At 48.4% G+C, this 21973-nt stretch overlaps 1 protein-coding gene across 1 annotated transcript; it reads right to left on the reverse strand.

Moving 5' to 3' along the window:
- Positions 1–2305: 2305 nt before the first annotated feature.
- LOC129070707 (lipopolysaccharide-binding protein-like) lies at positions 2306–21754 on the reverse strand. The gene is made up of 15 exons (XM_054573767.1): positions 21551–21754; positions 19929–20043; positions 18620–18748; positions 16371–16526; positions 15729–15792; positions 15467–15530; positions 13408–13499; positions 12702–12878; positions 11284–11343; positions 9155–9322; positions 7837–7904; positions 7266–7308; positions 5199–5262; positions 4296–4372; positions 2306–2692 (listed from the first exon to the last, which is right to left on the reverse strand). The coding sequence occupies exons 1-15, from the start codon at positions 21672–21674 to the stop codon at positions 2648–2650; spliced, it is 1446 nt and encodes a 481-aa protein (XP_054429742.1). The 5' UTR covers positions 21675–21754; the 3' UTR covers positions 2306–2647.
- Between the last annotated feature and the right edge of the window lie 219 nt (positions 21755–21973).

The following is a 21973-nucleotide window of genomic DNA, read 5'->3' on the forward strand; positions in this document are numbered from 1 at the left end:
AATGTTGTTGTTTCATTCAACATCATTTTGTTATAATGCTTATGAGAGGCGATAGGAACTTAATTCTCGTTTCTATCAATGGTAAAATTGGTCTCATTGTATGTCGTTTTGAAGTCACAGAACCTATGAAGACTTTATGTGAGGATTTACCCTACATGAGGGTGATTGCAGCCACTGATGGTCTTCAAAGACTTGGAGGCTGAAATCCCCTATCTGCTTATACTACCCAGAGAGGGTTCTGAAGTGTGCAGTTAGGGAGCCTGAGCAGTACAGGGTCTGTAGCACCAGCGAGAGCAAAGCTGAGGATGAGCCAGCTGTGGGCAGGAAGTGGGGGCCCTCCAGGCTCAGCCAGGCCACAGAGAACAGGTGTCAAGTGTCACCGGCCTTGTGTTCAGTGTCTGAGGCCAGCAGTGGGTCCGCTGACTAGAGGAGCCAGAGAACAGGAGACCCCTTGTGAATGAAGTTAGATGTAACCCAGTCCACAGAGCACCCTCCCTTCTGACACCAGCCGCAAGCTTGAGGGTCCCCACAATCATTCGTGAGTTCTAGAATTCACTAGAAAGACTCACAGGTCTCATGGAAAGGGGTTATACTCATGATACAGTTTGTTAAAGGGAAAGGATACCAGTTAAAATCAGCCAAGGGAAGAGGTGCATTGGACGCTTGCGTTTCTTTGCCTGAGAAGTTTCTAGTCTGCCCACTCTGTTCAGACTAGATGAACCAGAGAACTAATGTCTCCCGGGAGTCCCCCTCAAACAGTAACTGGTGGGGGATGGCGTATAAATATCCCAGCTCCCTTGGCCCTTGGGTGGATGCTCTGAAGAGTGCTCTACACTGGCTCCCAGTTTGGCAGCGGGGTTAAGCTCCGGTCACCTGTGGTGGTAAGCGGTTTGATCACACGCCCTTCTCAGGCTGCGTCCCCTCCCTATCCCCATCTCGTTTTCTTTCTGTTGGTACTTCCTGGAATCTTCTCCCTCCTTGCCTCGGGGTCTGCTTCTGGGGGGCCCCAAAGTGAGCAGGTGGTTGTTACCATTTACCAGGACCTGATTATGCTCTGGGCATCCCCAGATGCTTGACATGACGCCATTAAGTCCCTCGTCGCTCTGAAAGGAGGGGTCCTCGGCCACAGTTGAGGTTTAGCGAGGCCTTGCCAGGGGCTCCAAGCAAGTACACTGGAATCCAAATGGGCTCTTTCCCCCATATCTGAGGTGATGCTCTTAAGGGCAGGGACTGGAACGGAGTCTGAGCTGCCTCCATTTACCCCATGCCGAGCAACCCGGAGCCCACACGTAGGAGGTGCTTGGTAAGCACCTCCAGCCAAGAAATAGTGAATCCCCACCATGGCTCAATAAATCCTTTCATATGGGTCACTTAACATCATCATTATAACAGCTCTAGGAAGCAGCTACCATCACATCATCCTTAGTTCCTAGATGAGGCCCCCAAGGGGGAAAGGGACCTGTCCAAGGCCACATGGCTAGTGCTGGAGGAAGCCCGAGTCCCTCTGCAGTCCCCAGCAGGGATGGAGGATGGTGAGAAAAGCGGGCCAGAGGAACGAGGCGGGAGGAGGGGAAGCCAAGGCTTCCCCTGCCGGCAGCTGGTGCCAGAGCATCGTCCCATTTCGGAACGCGTCTCTGTCACACACTGGGTAAATGGGTCTATTCCCAGTGAATTATCTGCTAGCCGGCAGCTCCATCCAGCTGCTCATTAGCACAATAAAAAAATTATCAAACGAGCCTTCTGATTCCCAGTCCCGGGGGGAACGAACTACATAACTTGGAAACAACTCGTTAGTAAGTCTGATCGGAGTCTGGTTGTGTGATAATTAGAAACTATGGCCTCTTCCTCCAGGCTGGGGGCTCATAAACAGCAGGTGCGTGAGCTTTTTATTTGGGTTGGACCAAAAACCTAGACAGATTCATTTCCTCCTAATTTATACCCATTTCAACGGGGAAAGCAGCAGGAGGCTGAATTTTTGCTCTGGGAGACGCCCTGGCTCCACGTCTGTAGCAGGCCAGAAGTGAGGGGGTGGAGGCATATATTAAAATGAGCCTATGAACTGCCCATAAACCAACATGGACAAGTCCCCTAGAGAGCGGGCATCGGTGCCAGGCCCAGGGCTGAGTGGGGAGTGGAATCCCTTATTCTCTCCCTGAGGTCCCCACGGCAGCAGCCCAGGGGACAGGGGCGTGCGCTCACGGTTGAACGCTGGAGACCACAGATGGTACTGACCATCTGACGATCCCATGGGCAAAAGAGCGTGGGCAACAGGGAGGTTCAGCTAGAGTACCAGGTGGTTCCTTCATGGAATCATTCAATAAATATTTATTGAGGACCTACTACGCGCCCGCACTGTGCAAGGGGAGCAACAGGCGAATAAAAAGGCAATGCCTGCCCTTAAAGATCATACAGGCCAGGGAGGAGGATGGTCTGCCCTGGCAGGGAAAGTAAATTTCAGAGTCTGAGAGAACATGGGTGCACCTCCCGAAGAGGAGGCGTGTGGGGCAGAGGCCAGGCAGACCTCGCCCCCAGAGCTGAGGACAGAAGAGTCTTCATCCTCCCAGAATCTCCGGGAATATCCTGCAAATCTGGAAATGCAACTTGCTGGTCCAGCTGCAGCCTCCGAGTCCCGTCTTTCTCCTTGCCCTCAGACCCTCAGGTACTGGATATTGGTGCCCAAGAACAGGAAGTCCTAGGAGAGACAAGACAGAACAGGATGGTAATGCATCCTTTACTCCAAAAAGAGGCACCTCCGACTTTAAAGGAGGCCCACGGCTGGGAAAACGTGAGCCCTGCCAGGGGCCAGGTCGGGCATAAATTGCTAGTGTGCCTCGTCCCCAAGGTGGCCATAAAGCACAGCTTTTGCCAGCTACCTTCTCTAAGGTAGCGATTTATTTGCCATTTCCCAAGCTGCTGCTTCCTGGCAGGCCTCATAAATGTCCTTCGTGTCACCTAGATATTCTCTCTTGGGCAAATAATACAAAACTGTGAGCTGCCAGGGTTTGCGCTCCTACCCCTGTGTAGGTTTCCATCACCCAAGGGGTGGAAATTCTGAACTCAAGGCAAAGTCCTATTCTTTCCCTTAGCAATACATTCTCCTGCCTTTGGGCATCAAATAAAGGGACAGAGTTGACCTCAAAATTCTAATGACTATGATAGCATATAATAAATCCTCCCATGATTTCCCGTATGCTAAACCGAGCTAGAAGTTTTCCTACTTGGTCTCTCTTCTTCACAGGATCCCAGTGGGATTTGGGCTTCACGCCATTTTACAGAAGAGAAAACTGAGGCCAGCTGCATGAATTGTCACTGAGGCTTTGCTTTGAACAACCATCTGTCTGACTCCTTGTGAACACTCAGGGTGTTGAGTATCTCTGCGCCCGAAAGACTTTTGGACCTTTGATTTTCAAGGGCACCAGTTGGTCAGTGCTTCAGTGTTCCTGACTATGCTGCTGCCCTTCGCTCTCTTCCGCAGCTGTTTTTTGCTGGATGTGGATGACGTGCGGGCACAAGGCAGCATCTCCTTTAACGCTCACAAGCCCATCACCCCAGTCATCCCGCCTTACAGGTGCTGTTCTAGAAAGATAACCTGAACTGTGCGGCACAGATGGACCATAAAATGCTTGATCAGAATAGCGGAGACGATAGCGAAGAATCAGATACATTCCTTGGTATTAAAATAGCTAAGTAAATTATGGTCCATCTGATGGGTGGGGCAGTACTGAACATTGGGCATGGGGGGAGGGGACTAGACTGCAACGAAAAGAAAGAAAAGAAAGAACACACGCATGAGCCCTAGCATGCAACTATTCGACACTCACAAATAATTTTTTAAATGCATACAGAAGTAAAAAGTACTGAAAGGAGTCCCCCAAAATTCAAACTGTGGGCATGTGTGGGGGCAATGGGTCTATGGGGGGAGCACCCCAAACATATATTTATAATAAAGCTCTTCCATTTTTAGAGCTTGGCCTGTTAGCATATCTAGGATTGCAGTATTTTAAAATGAGCTGGCCTTGAGGTTACCCCAGGCCATTTGCGGGGGTGGGGAGAGAAGGCAGTGTAGCACAGACCGTGTCCACTACCCCTCCATCCAATAGAACTGCCACTGCTAAAGGACAGGTGGGTGGCTTCAGGGCATCTGTCCGTGCTGATAGCTTCCCACTCCAGTCCAGGTTTTCCGGGCTGCAGGGCTGGGCGGGGCTTCACTCACTGAACTTTGGTCTCAGAACCTGGCAAGGTGAACAATCCCCATCCCCACGTCCTCCGAGCTCCCCACCCCCCAGCCCACTGACCTTGTGAATCTGGAGAACAGGGTCGTAGAGCTGAATATCTTTTAGCAGAGGAAGGGGGAAGCCTTTTGCCAGTTTCTCTGGAGGTTGAGGCACAACAGTGAGAGAGATTTGTTAATAAATAACAATTATAGACAAAGTTGTTTTTTTTTTAAAAAAAGACCTCTGTGCAAACTCTATACACAGCATATTCTCATTTAATCTCACCAAAGACTATCAGGCAGATGTGTACTCTCATGTTACAGATAAGGAAACTGAGGCACAGAGGGGCAAGTAACTTATCCTAGGTCACACAGCTAGAAAGGGGCAGAACTGGGATGTAAGCTCAAGAAGGCTGCCACAGGAGGCTGAGCTTGCAGCCATGAGGCTGTATGGAAGGAGTGGTAAGTATGGGACAGAATCCACTCATGACAGAAGCTCTGGCATCTGCTCTCTGTCCTCCACCCTTACCTTGCTTTCTGTTGCAGCCAAATGTAGTAGAGCTTCATGATGAACACAGGGTACTCTTTATGCTTTATTTTTTGACTAGGGAGTTGGTAATTGACACAGAAACATGAATTCAGAGGTGGGCTGCCTTGTGCTCTCTATATTAACTTGGCCCTTAGTCTTTCACTTGCCTCTTCAGGATGTAGGGGCACTTCTGTGAGTCTCTACTTCTCTTAGAAAGAGTTTCCTGGGCTCCAAAGAGCTGCCCTGGTCCCCAACCCTCATTAAGCCCTGGAGGGAGATGAGGTTGACTTCAACACTCCCATTGCAAAGACAGGCTGCTGACGCTCACAGAGCAGTGACTTGCCCAAGGTCTCATAGCCTGCAGGAGAGCCCTGTTTCCCAACTCCTAGTCCAGCTCTCTTTCCCCTCAAAAGTAGTGTCTACTCTTGACTTGGAAAAATCCAGAGTGATTCTTACCATTGACCTCTGGGTAGAGAGTGTTGAGAAGGTAGTAGTTGAGCAGCCCCTGTAGCAGCTCCACCTGGTGGAGAACAGGAGAATGTCACATATAGTCACAGTGTTCACCTGGTGATCATAGTGGTCACAGTGTTCCCACCTGTGACCACATGTGCCATCTTGCCCACCAGTAAAACTCCACATGGCCACTATGGAGGTGGGTGGTTCTGTATGTGCCAACATCACAAAGGCTTGAAAAAAGCAAACTTCAGATAGATACCTATCTCATGCTACTACAAGATAAAACTATTTCTAGATGTACACTTGTACGTGTGCAAAGGGATAGAAAAATGTTGGAAGACGACACACCCAACCGTCTTTCCTCTAGGAAGAATGTCAAGGTTTGGCTTAGCCTTATCTTAAGTATTCATTTAAGTAAGTGTTTTCCTGAATTACTTGTGTAATAAACAAAAATTAAGAAACACAATTTTTAACACTCATCGTGTGGCAGGTATAGATAGGGTTCAGAGCACTATATATATGCTTCAGTCTTCACAATAAGTGCTTTACATTGACATCAATGCCCCCATTTCACAGGTAAGAAAACTGAGGCCAACAGAATGAAAGTGGCTTGTTAGAAACTGGGCTGCGGGGCCAGGATTTGAATCCAGATTTGTCTGATTCTATAGGTCTTGCTTTTTACATCCATGTTCCAAAATCCTGCTGGCTAACTTTTTGTGAATCTTTACATATGTTTTACTTTATAGAACATTTTTACATGCCATACACAGATACGATATTAGTGTGGCATTATTCACTTTCTTCTCTAAAAGCAGGCTCCTTTGGGTCCCTGTGGGCGGTATCTCTCCCCACACGGTATGTAAGTACTCAAAGGCAAGTCTGGGGAGAGGAGAACTGGGTGAGGGTGGTCAGGGCAAGTCAGCGTCCCTGGGACTGCAAAGAGGAAAACAACTGCTGCACGTTCAAGTCTTCCCATCTCCCCCTCCGCCTGTGAGGGGCAGCTGCCATCACCGCGCCTTCTCCCTTTACAGACATTTCACCGCGATTGCTTCAGCCCACACTGATCTTCCTATTCTCCTCCCTCTTTTAATAGCGAGCCATCTATTTCACCACATCTTCCTCTTTGTGGAAATCATGTCTTGTTTTTGTGTGCCCAGCAATCAGTTCCTCTTGTTTTAATAACAGAGTCCCTATTCCCCTCCTGGAATACCCTCCTATCCAATTTCAGTGCAGATTGCAAATTCTGACTCCAGGAAACCCATCCTTGGCCGATCGGCTTTGTCGAATTTCTGGCCACCCTGATTGCCTAAGAATGGACACGTGGCCAAGACTGATCCAATGAGAGCTAGCACAATGATTGTTATTTTGGGGGTAGATTTAAATAAAATGAAACTACAGGAAATTTGGGTGGTTTTCACCAAGAGGTAGAGAGATTCTTCTTTTTTTAATCCTCACCCAAGGACTTTGTTTTTTCATTGCTTTTAGAGAGAGAGATGGAGAGACGAAGAGATAAGTATCTGTGAGAGGGAAGCACTGACTAGTTGCCTTCCCCACGTGTGGAGACCAGACATCACACACCTGGACCCAGGACTGTACACACCCGACTGTACACACCCAAACCTGCAACCCAGGTATGTGCCCTGATCAGGAATACGATCTGCAACCCTGCCAGTTACAGGATCATGCTCCAGCCACTGAGGCACACCAGCCAGGGCTGCGGAGAGATTCCTGAAGCATTAATTTGAGCACCTAGGTCCAGCTATGCCTGAAATTTCTATCCTTAGTTTTCTTTGTTGTTTTTGTTTTTTAATTCTATGATTCCATCCATTCCTCTCATATTCTTAAGACACTTTTAGTTGGCTTTCTATTTCTTGAAGTTCAAAGAACTTGGTCCAATAGAAGATTTAATTATTTACTGTCTTATACTGGGATGTAACTTTCACTTGGGCAGAGAGCAGCTCTTCTCCTTTTCTGTTTTCTACTCTAGGTGCTACAGCTGTGTTTAGTAAACATTCTGAATTAGTTGACGCCCCAATAATTTTATAAATAAAAACAGTAATAGCTTACATTGAATACTCCAACTTTAGATTCTTTCAGTTCCACTTGTATCCTATAACGAATCAGAGGCAATTCAGACATGTGGTGTCCCATGGGTGACCTGAGCAATGTGGGAGTTCCCAGGAAGGGGGAGGCCCTGGCTTGAGAAGGGCCAAAGGTAGGGTCGGGGTGGGAGTGGAAAAGATGACTGAACTGAGTAACCAAAAACAATGATAGTACCTCACTGGGAAGACTCAAAGAGGGGAGGTGGGCGGTGTAAGAGAGCTCAGTCTCTATCACTTCAGGAAGCCAGTATGGCTGATGTCTTAATACTCACAGATTAAGACAAGGCAGTATTAGTCAATCCTATAGAAGATTGGAAGTAATGGGTTTAGTTGGAAAGGAAGTTTGTAGAAGCAGGGCTGGTGGGGCAAAAGAATTTGGCCAACTGGGCTAAAATTGAAGTTTCCCTCTGAAATGGTGAGCCCCTAACTTTGACAGGGGGATCTCCTCACACCCCCACTTCCAGTGAGAAGCAGCTACAGGGCCAGACAGAGCAAGCTCGGCTGAGCGCCCCCAAGTGGGTGAGAGACTCACTTACTTTTCTGGCTTCAGGAACCCAGTGATCTTGCTGGTGTTGAAGGTCAACATGGCGGATACATTAATGGCCTGGAAATTCCAGTAAAGGGAAACAGGTCTCAATGCACATGATGGATAACCATGAAGATCAGCTATCTTCTCTCAACAAGCAGCTCAATGAATTAAAGCAGGAACTCACCCACTAGACTATAGACTCCCAGAAAGCTTATTGTAAGTGTTCGATAAGTTTGAACTTGAACTTGAATATTTTTACTTGAAATTGTTGACTATAATAACAATTAAACTTTGATCAGACTACCGAGAGAAAGTGTAGAGTGCCTATCCCTGGAGATCTCTAAAAGGGGCCATTTCTAGCTATCTCAGGGCTATGATTCAGCAATAATAATAATAATAATAATAATAATAATAATAATAGATTGTTTTAATTTAACTTATATTGATAACAACAATTTTCATAATAATAACTATCAAGTTGCAGGAATAGGACTTAGGTGCAACTATTCTTCTACATATTTACTCGTTGGCTTTCAAACATAAAATAAAAAGCAAAATTCTCCATCTGGTGAGCAGGAACCCCAAAAGGCTCAGAATCCCTTCTTTATTAGACAGGGTCCATTGAGAAAGGAGGAATTCTCTCAATATTTAAGTCAGGGAGAATTTAATGCAGGGAGTTGGTTATACAAGTGATGGAATTGCTGAGAAACCATAAAAGGAGTTGAAGAAGCAACTCACAGATTAGCAGAGGCAAGAAGCTGCTTCCACCCCAAGACCGAAAGCACAGAGGAAGTTGGGGTTGTGGGAGCCACTATGGAGGCGACATAGTCACTCTCCCAAGTCTCTGTCTAGGACAAAGAGAGGGGGGAAAATACTCTGGCTTCTTCCTTCCACCTGCGCCCCATTCTCCTGACAGTGCCTTCTGTTGGCTGACCTAGCTAGAAGTCAGACTGCAAGGGATCCAGGGAAATGCAGTCTTCCGGAGTCAGACATAGATATAGCGCAGAGCGAACAGGTCAAAGACCCCTCTACCTTCCTCCTGACAGTGGCCCAGACTCACTTAGTGGGAGACACATGCATTAAACAAACCTGCAAACAGCTCCATAAGCACAAACATATTTATAATAAATGTAATGAAGAAAAATAATAAGGTGCTACAAAAGAACAATGACAAGGGGCCCGAGGTAGATTGAGGTAAAGGCAATCAAGAAAGGCCTGTCTGAGAACGTGATATTTGAGTTGAAATCTGGAGGAGACAGGTAAGTGGTAAGTGGGAAGAAAAGCGTAGAGGAAAAAGGAACAGCATTTGCAAAAGCAAACCTTACCACACTGAGCTGAAAGACTGGCTCCTTGACGGAGCTGGGCAGGAGCACAAAGGCTTCAACCTCCATTTGGGGGGCCAAAGACAGGTTCCCAGGGCTGAAGTTCAGGACGGGCGCAGAAGCCACTCTTCCCTGGAGCTCCAAGTTCATGTTGGGGTAGCGTTTGGCTAACTGGGGGCAGAATGAGGAGATTACTCAGGAAAGATGCAGATTTGCTAGGAGAGCCTGGAGGGAGTCATAGAAATCTGAGAATGCTTTTTGGTTGACTTTATTTCCGTAAAATGCTCTGTGCCTTTTTCTCTTAGTGGTGTAATGGGGCATCTTTCCATGTCAGACGCATAGAGTCTGCACCCTCTGCTTCACAGCTGCACTGTCTTCCGTTGTGCATGTGCACTGCCGTGGATCTAACCCTATTGGGCATCAAGTTGTCTCTAAGGTTTTGCCATTATAATGACCACTCCCTGAGTGCCCTTGGCTATGAACTGGTGGGGGATGGGGGGCGGCGGGACAGAGGTACATTCCTAGAAGTGGAATTACTGAGTCAAAGGGCAGGGATATTTTTAAAGCTTCCTGACAGGAATTGCCAAACTCTCCTCCAGAAAGATCGGCCCAATCTTTTCACTCCCCCCTCTTCCCCGGGCATGGGTAAGAGCTATGGTTTCTGCACACCCTCCTCACAGTCAGGTAACTATACATACGAAGATCAGATGCTGATATATTTGAAATATGACACAACCAGATCCTTCCATGTCAAAAGTGCTCATAACTTTCTGTTTACCTAGGGGTAGGAACAGGGTTTAATAGGGGCAGGGCTGATCCTTTTTGGGGGGAAAGTCGATGAAAGCGCAACAGTCCCATGAGCCTTTTTGTTATGCAAATGTGAAATCTACAGCCTACTGTATGTTTAGAAAGTAACATGAGGAGGTAAACCTCTTTAGTAAGAAGGTGGGCTGAGTTGCTTCTCTGTCAGGCTGAATATGATGCAAGCAGGAAGGGGGAAGGGGAGCTTGCTTCGCTTTCTGGGGCAGAAGTGGTGCTGGAGGCAGGATGTGGCCAAGGGCCCTCCAAAACTGGCAGGGACCACATGGTGCAGACGGGGCTATCACAGGGCTTTACGAAGAGAAAGAGCCTGTAGGGAGTGCCTTATGGAAGGACATAGCCCAGGCACTGCAGGACTTGAAGTTTAAAAAGTTTCCCATCATGATAATTCCTCTGAGCCATCATCAAGCTTTTTGCAAGGCCTTTTAAACACTACAGCCTGTCTGAGCTGAGTTTCGGGGGGACTCAGAAGGTGGGGGAGAGGACAGGTGGATGTCACTAGGATTAAATGGGATGCTGCACATGAAGAGCTTAGCCCAGCAATGACAGAGCCACAAGGTCGTTCACTGCAACAGCGATGAAGCTGAAGACTGGATGCAACCTTCATGTGCTTCCGCGGGAGTCTGGATAAACAAGCTCTGGTCAATCCATACAACAGCAGACCGGCGCCCATGAAAACGAGAGGGAAGAAGAGTTTTATCTACCTGTATGGGATGATCTCCCGGTACAGTAAGGGGAAAAAAATGAGGTACTAAATGATGTGTATAATAGGACTCCAGTTGTGCAAAAAAACAGGGGAAAGACACACAAATCTGTTGGTATATACATAGAGTGTCCCAGAGGATGCGTACACTCTGATACTGTTGGCAGACTCAGGAGGGGAACTGGGTGGTGGGGGACAGGAGTAGACAGGAGACTTCCATTCTCTAGCCTTTTATGTTATTTGAATGTTAAACCATGATAATTTATTATCCAGTCAAAAAATAATATTTTTTTAAAGCATCAAGAACAGTGCCTGGTCCCTAGTAGGCCCTCTTTAATCGATGTTTTTAATGAGGGCACATGTGGCATTTTCTGGGATTCTCAGCGCCAATAGACGACTGGGCAACCTGGGGCCCCAGGAGACCCGGGCTCAGGCCTGCGCTCTCGGGGCTCTGAAGGGAAGAGAGTCCCAAAGCCCACAGCACTCCGGCCTTCCTTGGGGGACTCTTTGCTGGTCTCCTGACTCCTGTGCAAGCTGAGAGGAGCACGGAGGTTTTAAGGAGGAACGATGAAGGTAGCCTGCGCCCACCGAGGGTGGAGGGAGACCTTACCCGGGGGGCGAAGGGGCGGAAGGACTTGGTGGTCAGTCGGATGTTAGAGGTCGGTGGAACCTGCAGGAAAGAGATGCAAAGAAGTTTCAGGGTGCTCCTTCTGGAGCTGAAGGTCTAAAGAAAGAGACGGTGAATGGGGGTACTTAGGACTGGAGCTTCTTGAATACCCAGGGTTACCATGTGACAAGGTGCCTGTCTTGCACTGAACAGAAGTATATGAGTCCGTGAGTACTCTCTGCTCTCTGTGGGGCACAGGTGACATGTGGGACAGACTCGGAGGGTTCGTGAAGGTGAGATTGGCAGCCACACAGACCTAGGTTTGGCTCCTGGCTTTGTCCCTGTGTGGTCTCAGGCCACTCCCTTCACCTCTGAGCTTCAGCTTCCTCACCTATAAAATGGGTTAGTCATAGCCCCCACCTATCAGGTCACTGGGGGGCGCTCAGTGACATGGTGGGTACAATGCATCTGGCACAAGGCTTAGCATATAGTGAGTGCTGGATGAAACACAGTTGTGTGATCCCATCCACAACAGAAAGGACTGCGCCACAGGCGGCACCAGTGAATCAGCTGTAATGAAGGAAGGAAAAGCCCCATGCATGAGTGAGAAATCACTCAAAGGGGAAAATTCACTCCAGCCACCCACCAGATAGTCCCTGATTTATTACCAGGGGAAAGTGGAGCCTCCAAATCAGACCACCCTGTGTTTTCCCCACCATCCTAACATTCTTCATGAGCTACAAGAGCTACAAGATATTTCTGAAGCCCAGAAATATTAAAGACACGAGAAATATGAAAGACATGAAAAATATCAAAAATGTGATCTACTACAAAATTTAGTATCCCTTACACAAAGCCACATTTGAGACAGTTGTTTTAGAGGTAAATGCTAGGAAGACTTTGTCTCTCTTTTTCGCCATGGATCGCTGAATCATGTACCCTTTTCACTTTGGCTTCAAGGAAGCTCCCAGATAGATTTGTAATTAAAAAATTAATTTGTGGGTTCAGCATCTTCATAATTGTGCTTTACCTTTAACTTGGTCTTTATTTGCTATTCTTTGTAACTTTATGCATTTCATTCACTAAAATCATTTAAAAAACTTACAAACCATTAGAGTGAGAGAAAATATGAATTAGAATAACAGATTTAGTCTGGGAGAGGGGAATAAAACACAGACAAGCAAGGCAAAAAGTCTTCCGCCGTTTTTAGGAGAGAGAAAGAACTTTGATTTATTTTATTTTTTTTAGCTTCCTGGCAGCCAAAGTGAAAAGGGAAATTGTGCTAACATATTTTTCCTGGTCTTGACCTTTTTTCGTGTTATAAGTTATGATTTCACTGATGTAAATGGGGTAGAAAGGACAGAAGGAAGGGAAACCAGGGTACATTGTCCTTTGTAAGCATTATTCTACATCATCCTCACCATATCATCAGTGATGGAGAAGTTCAGGTACCCTGCCTCGTGATATGCTAGGCCGGCTGTGTTGAAGACGTAATCGGAGATGGCAAAGTAGACCATTCGACTGTGTTCCTCAGGAAGGCTCATGACAGGAGCAAGGAAGGCAACTGGCGAGCGATGATCAAGGTTAAAAATTTCAGCCTGGAGAAAGAAAATAAGGCCCATTTAAATTTTCAAGGTTTATCCCAGGGCTGGGCATCTGTGCTAGGTAGTCACCTAATACAGCCTGATGAGCGGGCACTGGCTAGAGACAGTGCCTGAAACTCCGCCAGTAAATTCATTTGCCTTTAGGTCAAAGTGTTGCACATCCAGAATTGTCTAGAATCCTTTAATAAAAAAACTCGCCAACCTTGGTTTATTAACCCGCAGGACCCGCTGGCCAGACTCTCAGACTGACCTCATCTGCATGGTGGACAAGGTGAAGGAGAGAAAAAAGAGGGAGGGGAAGTCACAAGACCTGAGAGTTTTCAGGTACTTGTGACGGGATCCTGGCTCTGGGAATGCTCCACACTGCTCCCCACTGCCCTGCCCTCAACACTGCTGGAGTCACAGGCAGATGAGGACACATCTGAAACCAGGGGAACAGGAGGCTCCGAGAAAGAGCTGATCCTGAGGGGCAAATGCCATGCTGAGGCAGCACCCACTGAGGCCCCTGCTTCAGGACCCTCACCTTCAACATCACGTCCAGCGTTTGGGCTGTTGCCTGGGGAGCCTCCATTAAGCTGTAGTCAATGCCAGCGAAATTATCGATCTCTGTCATGACTGTGAACAGGGGAGGGGCAGAATTAGGGGGCAGACGCGGAGAAGGGGTGAGGGCTCTGGCTGACCTACACTCCCGTGACTTTCTTCAGAGCCCGCTGCCTCTCGGCCTCAAGACCCTCCTCCCAGCCCAGGCCCTGGGCAAAGAGCTGTTTCGCCAAGGAGACCAGTGGGGCTCACTTGCCCCAGTGGGGGATTAGCCATGGGGACAGTGGGGGAGCTCAGCCTGGGGCTTGAGTGGATTCCAGGGAGGCGGGCGCACACACTTCCCGAGGGCGGGAGGAAGGAGCCCAGGCCTGGCAGCCCGTTCACACCCAGAGCTTCATGCCAAGCAAGCCACACAGTGAGGAGAATTCTCTAACCAAGGGGTCTGGCTCTCCAGGTTTACAGCCAAGGCCTTGATCACAGGGGAAACTGGCCTCCGAGCGGCGCAGCCCAGAGCCAGGAAGATCCAGCATGTCCAGAGGGCTCAGACACGTCCCCGTAGCCCCGGGGGAACAGGAGGTCCAGGTCTCAGGCCCGGACTGTCTGTGCTTCCGCTGGAGGGCGTGTAGGGGCCTGGGGCCATGCTATCAGAGGCCACCTCAGACAATTTGTCAGGGACTGTCCCTACACATTTTAAGTGTCAACCCTAGGTGTGGAGCCTCCACCTTTGAGGGTTGTTCTACGTGTACACTTGACATGCAGGCAAAGAAGCTGGGCGAGGTGCCTCCTTCCCCAGATTGGCAATAGCAAAGGGGAGCAACAAACCTACACATCTGGAGTCTGGGGACTAATGAAATAAATGAAGACACATCCACAGGAGGGAATACTACACAGCTATTAAAATGAGGGCTGTTACAACTCCTTTGGAAACTGGCAGGGCCTGATGTCGCTGGAACTATGCATACCCTGTGAGCCTGCAATTTCACTCCTAGGTATGCCCCAAAGACATGCGTTACATGAACTAGAATATTCATAGCAGCACCACCCGTAATGGTCTGAAACTGAGAATACCCAAGGGATGATCAACAGTAAATTGGATAAATAAAGGGAGGGACAGCGACACAGTGTAATCCTGCACAGCAAGGACAATGAATGAACTCACCATATGCAACAATATGGATCAAATGCATTTTAAAGTTGAACAAAGAAAACCTTTGTTTTTGATAAAAGACTTTAAACATGGATAGATTCTATCCATGTACAAAGTGCAAAATTGCCTTTGCCTTGAGTGGCGGGCTGTGTCAGAAAGAGACACAGGGGCTCTGGAAGGCCACCGCGCTCTGTATCAGTATACTCTGGGAGCTGGTGGGTATGTGCTCAGCTTGTGAAAATTCCCCAAGCTTTTCAATTATGATGTGGGCACTTTTCTGTAAGCATTAACTTCCACAAAAAAAGTTTTCAAAAGTGAGATCAATTTCTATGTGTTGGTATAGAAAGATCTCCACCATATGCAAGTTACAAGAGGACAATGTCTATACTGAATAGAGTTAGATATATTCATAATTATGCATATTTACATATGTTCATTAAAAAGGAATACATATGTGAGTATATATTCATATACTCATGTGTATGTATATGTATACAGGTTCTGGTAGAAGTAACGTCTGCTTGTGATTGGTAGGGTAATAATATGAGTGTAATAATTTATAGTTTCAATTTGAACACTTCACCTAAAATGTCATATGGTGTGCTTCAGTGCACTATTGTTATGTTACAGAATTACATGCTTATGATTTTGTAATAAAAGATTTTGTAATAAAACAGGGGCGTTACTTGTGCCAGACTCTGCATTTGTATATGCAAAGAAAATATCTAAGAGGATACACCCAACAAAGAGGTTACTACTTGGAAAAAAATTGGGGGAGGAAAAGGGCCTTTTCATTTTTACTTTTTGTACTTGTATCCCACTTAAGGTTTTATAAGACACATATATGCTGTTATGAGAATTAACAGAAATAAACTATCTCAGAAGGGTCCCCTACCTGGAAGAGTTTGGAGATAAGGCTGTAGGTCAGAGGTCACAGATTTCTGGACAGCTTCGCAAATCTGAAAAAGATGGAAGAGAAAGCCCGAGTGAGTTCTCTGGCTTTGGTCTGACACTGTGCTAATTGCTTTAGCCACACAACTTCACTACGTTTTGCCTGCGTACTAGCTCTGCGACCTTTGGCAGATGATTTGTCCTCTCTGGGCCTTGGGCCCAAGTGTGACTTGAGCCCAGCCCCTGCATGGATCAAACATTCTTACCTTTTCCTCAAATGTTCTTTGGAGTTTGGACTCAATCTGGCTTTGGAAGAGACTCATCAGCCACCTGCGGAATGGGGCACAGTAGATGGTCAGTTGTGTGCCACTGGACACAGCGACAGTGGGGCAGCAGGGAAAGCCAGTCCCCAGGGAGCCATCCCTACTCCATCCTGACACCCAGCTGTGTTCCACAGCCCCATCTCCCTGCGCACTCACTGATTCAGGGCATCTGGCACCCCAGCCCCTGCTGCGCCCCAAGCAAATTCTACAGGTTTGGGGGAAGGGGTCAAGAATCCACATTACCCTGATTAAGGACACTTGACTCAAAGAGACCTGCCCAAAGGCTTGCGTATTTTTCATAAGCTCTCCTTTGGCCAAAAGCCCTCCTGCTCCTCCAGTAGCCAGGCTGCATTTGCCTCCCGGTAGTTCCTGAATTGCTTTTGGCAGAAATGGCGCGCCAGTCCTCCTGGCTTGACTGCATCGGTTAACCTCAGCAGTGTCCCCACGGAAAGACTTCCAAGTGCGCGCGATGCACTCATGCATTGTGCCAGGGCCTTTATGCTTGTCAGAGGCCAGGTCCCTGGCTGGCTGGACCTGGGGCTGCAACCAGGGGTCAAGCCGACCACTGTCCCAATGGTGACTTACTCCAAATCTCCCGACATGTCCACCTCCAGGTCGCGGATGTGGCTGTTGCAGCTGGAGGCAGTGACCGTGGGCCTCCCTGAGGGCTCACTGCCCAGGGTGAGGTTGACCGAAATGGTGATGCCCTTGACCCACAGGTCAAAGGAGCCCTGTAGCCTCCTGGAGGAGAAGAGAGAAGCAGGGATGGGTCCCTGGACTCACGTCAGCCCCCATTGGGGGGAAACATGAAATATGAAGCCCAAATCTCACCCCCAAATAAGTGGAGCTGGAGCAAAAATTTAATTACAAAAAGCTATTTCAAATATTTATGACAAACAAAGCTTTATTACAATGAAGACCATAAAAGATCTATAAGAAAACCTGACAAAAATGCTGTGGAACTAGATACAGGCGGTGGTTGCACAACATGGTGAATATACCAAATGCCACTCTGACTTGTGTGCTTTAAAATGGTTAATGTTATGTTCTGTGAATTTCACCTCCATAAAAATATTACACTGAAAGAAGTTTTAAAAAATGAGATAGTCTTTGCATGCTCATATAAAGAGATCTTGAATATACTTCAGTGAAAAAAGTCCAGGCAGAAGAGTATGGCCTGATTTCTTTCATGGAAATTGAGTGAATGTGCCTATACAGATGACATATATACTGAGCATGTTTCTAAAGCATCGTTGTCCAACAGAAATATAATGGGAGCCACATTGGTCATTTAAAATTTCCTTGTAGCCATGGTAAAAAAGGCAAAAAAGAAAAAATAATAAAGAAGGAAATGTTACCTTTTGCAACAGCATGGATGGACCTAGAGATTATTACGCTAAGTGAAATAAGCCAGTCAGAGAAAGACAAATACCATATGATCTCACTTATATGAGGAAGCCAATGAAAAAAGTAAACTGACAAACGAAATTGGAACAGAGGCATGGATACATGGAGCAGACTGGCAGCTGCCGAGAGGGGGCTCTGGATGAAAGAAGGTGAGGGGATTCGCCAAAGAGTGTATATGTGTGACCCACGGACACAGACAACAGTGTGGGGATGGCCGGGGGGGGCGGGGTGAGCGCAGGGCGATGAGGGGCTAAGGGAGGGAAAATGGGGGCATGCGTAATCGTGTCAACAGTAAAAGTAACGTTTCAAAAAGGCAAATAGAAAGAGTAATTCATTTGAATTATCATTTCAGTGTACCATCAATATAAAATTACTAATGAGATTTTTAATGTTTTTTTGTACTAAACCTTCAAATTTGTAGTTGCACGCTTATGGCAGATCTCAGTGGGTACCAGCCTCTTTTCAAGTACTCAGAAAAAGCATGTGGCTAGAAGCTCCTCTATCAGACAGTGCAGGTCTAAAGGAGAAGTACGGTTAGGTCACCCAGAAGAGACTGGTCAGCGGAACTGTGTCCCGCCCCCAACCCGTATGTTGAAGGCCTACACCCCAGTACTTGAGAAGTGACTGCGTTTGAGGTAGAGCCTTTAGAGAGGCGATTAAGTTCACATGAGGCCCCGAGGGCGGGCCCTAAACCAATCTTACCGGTGTCCTCATGAGAAGAGGAGTTAGGACACACAGAGGGATGACCATGTGAGGAGAGAGAAAAGGGGGCACCTGCAAGCCAAAGCGACAGGACTCAGGAGGCACTGGACCTTCTGACACCCTAATCTTGGCCCCCTAGCCTCCAGGTGTGTGAGAAAAACATATACATTTCTGTGGTTTAAGCCGTGAGTCTGGGATATCTTGTTGCAGCAGTCGTGCAGATAAACCCACCCTCCATCCAAGGACCCTGGAGATTCCAAATGCTGGAGAGTCAGTACCTGGGGAGCTGCCCTTGACCAGTGGCAAATAGGAAGACGGGGTCGCCTATCTGTGTTGGGGTGACTCAGAGCTGTGCTCCGTCCACACTGTCTCCAGGAGTGTCTTCCTTCCCTTCCTGCCTCACCTCCCCAAACCCCACGGATGCCTCCTTAGATCACTTCTCATGCAAAGTATTTGCACTTAAACTCTACCTTGGGGTCTGCTGCTGGGGTAAGCAAAGCAAGATAACACAATGTGATCTCATTTAGTTTCCCACAACCCCATCAGGGAGACAGAAAATGATAAGAGGCTGGTCCAAGAGCCAGGGCTCGGAAACTGAGGTGTCTCTGGGCTTGAGCTCCCTCCATCTACCCTGTGGCCTTTACAATGATTTAGGAACTCCTTGGACCCAAGAAGAATGGGACCAAGGCCAAGGGTCCAAGAGCCTAGGAGTCGAGCCAACTTACACGAATGACTTGCGCACCTTCCACTTGCCGTGGACCTGGATGGAGGAGTCAGAGATGGACAAACTCAGGCCCTGGCCGGGTAGGGGTGTCAAAGCAGAGCCCAGCAGCTCACAGCTGCGGATGTCCAGGCTGAGGAGAGACACACGAAGAGTGGCATCAGCCCCTGCTTGGGTCCAGCCTCAGCAGGGGGCTTGCTCTCACCTTTGTACCTCCCCCTCAGTGGGGACTGGCCCAGCGGGGCTGCTTCAGGCAGGTGCCTGGTTACCGCCCCCCCTTACTGAGCGCCTGCTGTGTGCCCACCACTCCCCACATAGCCATGCTCGGCACCTCATATCCGTTATGTCACGTAGGCCCCACACAGTGGGTCAGCACTATTCTTCTCTTTTCACAGAGGAGGAAAGAGAAACTCAAGGAAGGAGTGCATTTGCCCGAAGTCACAGATGCAGGATGAGAGCCCATGAATCTTACGATCCTTGGCGGGATCTGTAGTAGGGCCCACAGACTCTCCCCTCTGAGTGTGCAGCTCCTTCCCCCAACCATCCCCTCCCCTGACACAGGCAGGTGGGGGAACCAGATCCAGAGAAGGACAAGGGCAGTTGGAGTAAAGATACAAAAAGGGCTGAGGGCGGCAAACCAAGGTGACATGTTACTGTGGGCTGTCATTGGGAAAAGAATGATCAAGTGCCATTCTATTTGCCTGGTACATAGTAGGTGCTCAATAAGTGTTTGTTGATAGACTGAATAAAAGAAGGAAGGAAGCAATCAATGGTAGTGAGAAGGGAGGGGGTTGATGAGCTGTGGGCTCAATAGCCCTCCTTTCATTGCCTGCCCTTCAAAAACGGCCTCATGCTTTTTTTAGCATCAGTTGCTTGCATGTAATAATCCTTCGAAGACTTAGCTCAAATGTCACTTTCTCCGGGAAGCCTTCCTTGACTCTTCCAGATGTTCAAACCTCAGCTCTAATAGTTGGGCTACTGTATGTAAAGTTTAAAGTCTATCTTCCCTTCCAGACTATATCCAACGGTCAGACCAGAGGCTGGGTTATTATTACTTAGAGGAGGTTGCAATAGCATCCTCATTATACAGACAAGAAAACCGAGGCTCGGGTCACACAGTTATTATGTCTTCATTAATATTTGTTGCATGAGTGAATAGGGGAGCCCAATTCCTTCCTAGAACCTCCCTCTGGACTCTGTGAGGACCTACCCTACTGTCTGCCCCACAGGGGTCCTGACCCAATCTGGGCTCTCCCTCCCTCTCCAGGCTCCCACCCCTGCCACCTTGGGGCCCCAGCAGAAGGGAGTCCCACCTGCGGAACTCATAGTTCCAACGTCCAATGTGCTTGCTCTTGGAGTCCCCATGGAAGTCAGGCAGTGTGATTTCTCGCAGCTCTCTCTGCAGCGCCACCAACCCCTCCTTGGCCACTGTGGACAGGAAGGAGCCAGGGGTCAGCTTAGTCGGCCCGCCTCCCTCCCCCCCAATCCCTTAGTCACTCAGGCTTCCACCTGCCCCGGGGAGAGAGGCCCACTTCCTTATTAACACGAATTACAGGTATGGGTTATTGAGCCCTTCTGCCTACCAGATGGCTTGGAAAACACTCCGGACATCACTGCATTGTATGTGGCACGTGCCCACTTTATGGATGAGGGAACAGAATGCCTGTGTCAGCAACTCCATGCGGGGGTTGGGGAGAAGGGCTGCTGTGTGCTTGTGTGGGCAATTCTCTTTCCTGCCCTTGATGGCGTCTAGCCTGCGTAGAAGCAACTGTAAAGATTTTAGGGATAGAGTTCTCATTTTGGCCTCTTTCCAGCTGGGCAGACTTGAACAAGTCCTCAGCCTTCACTTTCTCCATCTGTCAAAATGCAGCGATAATACTTTCCTCACTGGGGTACATGAGGATGAAAAGAAATCATTCAGAGCACAGAGCGGCTGGGAGGATCAAAAGAGGTCCTGCCTTGGTGCCCGGCCCACAGCAGGCACTTGGTCAAGGCCAGGAACAGCGAGGTGAGTTTGTATATTAAAAGTATGGAAAGGACCAAAAGTCCAATGCTAGAGGATCCGTTAAATAAACATGGTACATTTACATGTGGAAAGGAACAAAAGGCAAATTTTGTCTGATTCAGAGTTTCCATATAAAGAGGACCTTCTGTTTGTTCTGAAATATGAAGGAGTCGGGGCTCTTCCCGCAGGGAGGGCATGTATACACCATGACCAACAGCCTGCCTCTTTCCAACTTACATGCCTCCCTTTAGCAAATGCATGTGCCAGTCCCTGTGCCAGAATTCTACCCTGTTATCTCTGGCTAACTCCCACTTATATTTTCTACCTCACCTCACCTCCTCCAGGAAGACTTCCTTGATTTCCCTTCCTCTGCCCCCAGCTAGCCTGGGCTCCCAACAACCTTACATGAGGGAATGTTATTACCCCCGCTTAATCCATAGGCAGTTGAGGCTCGATGAATATGAGGCGCTTCCCTTGATCAGTTACTGTGCAGAGCAGTGTATAAATACCCCAGATCCCTTGACCCGTGGAGGGACTCATTGTGAGTCATTGTTTTAGCATCTTTTAAAAAATACCCCTACTTTTGTCCATTCTTTACAATGGAGGTATGACATACACGAAGTACTTAAAGGGTGCTAAGCTTAAGGTACTGCCTTCCTTCCCTTTCCCACCTTACATTTCCTCTCTCTGAGGGTGTGTCCTGGTGTCATCTCCCAAACCAACCACTTGCACCCCAATCCTTGTCTCTTTTGACTGGCAGGGACCCAGCTAAGGCAAGTAAGTGCCTGAGTGACACAGTGGTTGGGTGATGAGGCCAGAGTCCCAGCCAGGCCCAGAGAAGGGAACCCTGTCTCTGCCCCTGCCGCACCCAGAGCGACCTGGTGGTGCCAAGCGGGTCAGCCACTCCAGCTGATGACCATCGCTCCTTACCATACTCCAGGCCCTTGGCTGTGATCCTGGCGACCAGGCCGGGGTTGGCACCCAGGACCCCTGTGGAGGACGTGAGCAGCAGTCCCAGCAGCAGAGAGGACAGCGCCCTGGCTGAGGCCCCCATCCTGGGTTCCCAGTGGGTGAGCCAGGGCTGTTGCAAGTGCGGGCTGGGCCCAGCTTCCTTAAGTAACTGCGCCTGGGAGCTGGGGCAGCTCCTTTGTGGGGACAGGTTCCTGGAATCAGGACGGGAAGGGGAGGCACAGGGACTGGAACCTGCTTGCGACACTGTTGGGGTCATGCGTCACCCTTAGAGGCCTGAGGTGGCTGCTCTGGGGTCAGAGGGTGGATTGGCCAGGCACCATGTGGCAATATCTGTCCACCCTTCCCACAGAAAGACCCCCACGTTCATTGCTAGGAAGGCCC

The sequence above is a fragment of the Pteronotus mesoamericanus genome, unplaced genomic scaffold (assembly GCF_021234165.1).
Source record: "Pteronotus mesoamericanus isolate MK-2021 breed Mesoamerican mustached bat unplaced genomic scaffold, CSHL_Meso_final contig_25, whole genome shotgun sequence".
NCBI classification, from domain to species: domain Eukaryota; kingdom Metazoa; phylum Chordata; class Mammalia; order Chiroptera; family Mormoopidae; genus Pteronotus; species Pteronotus mesoamericanus.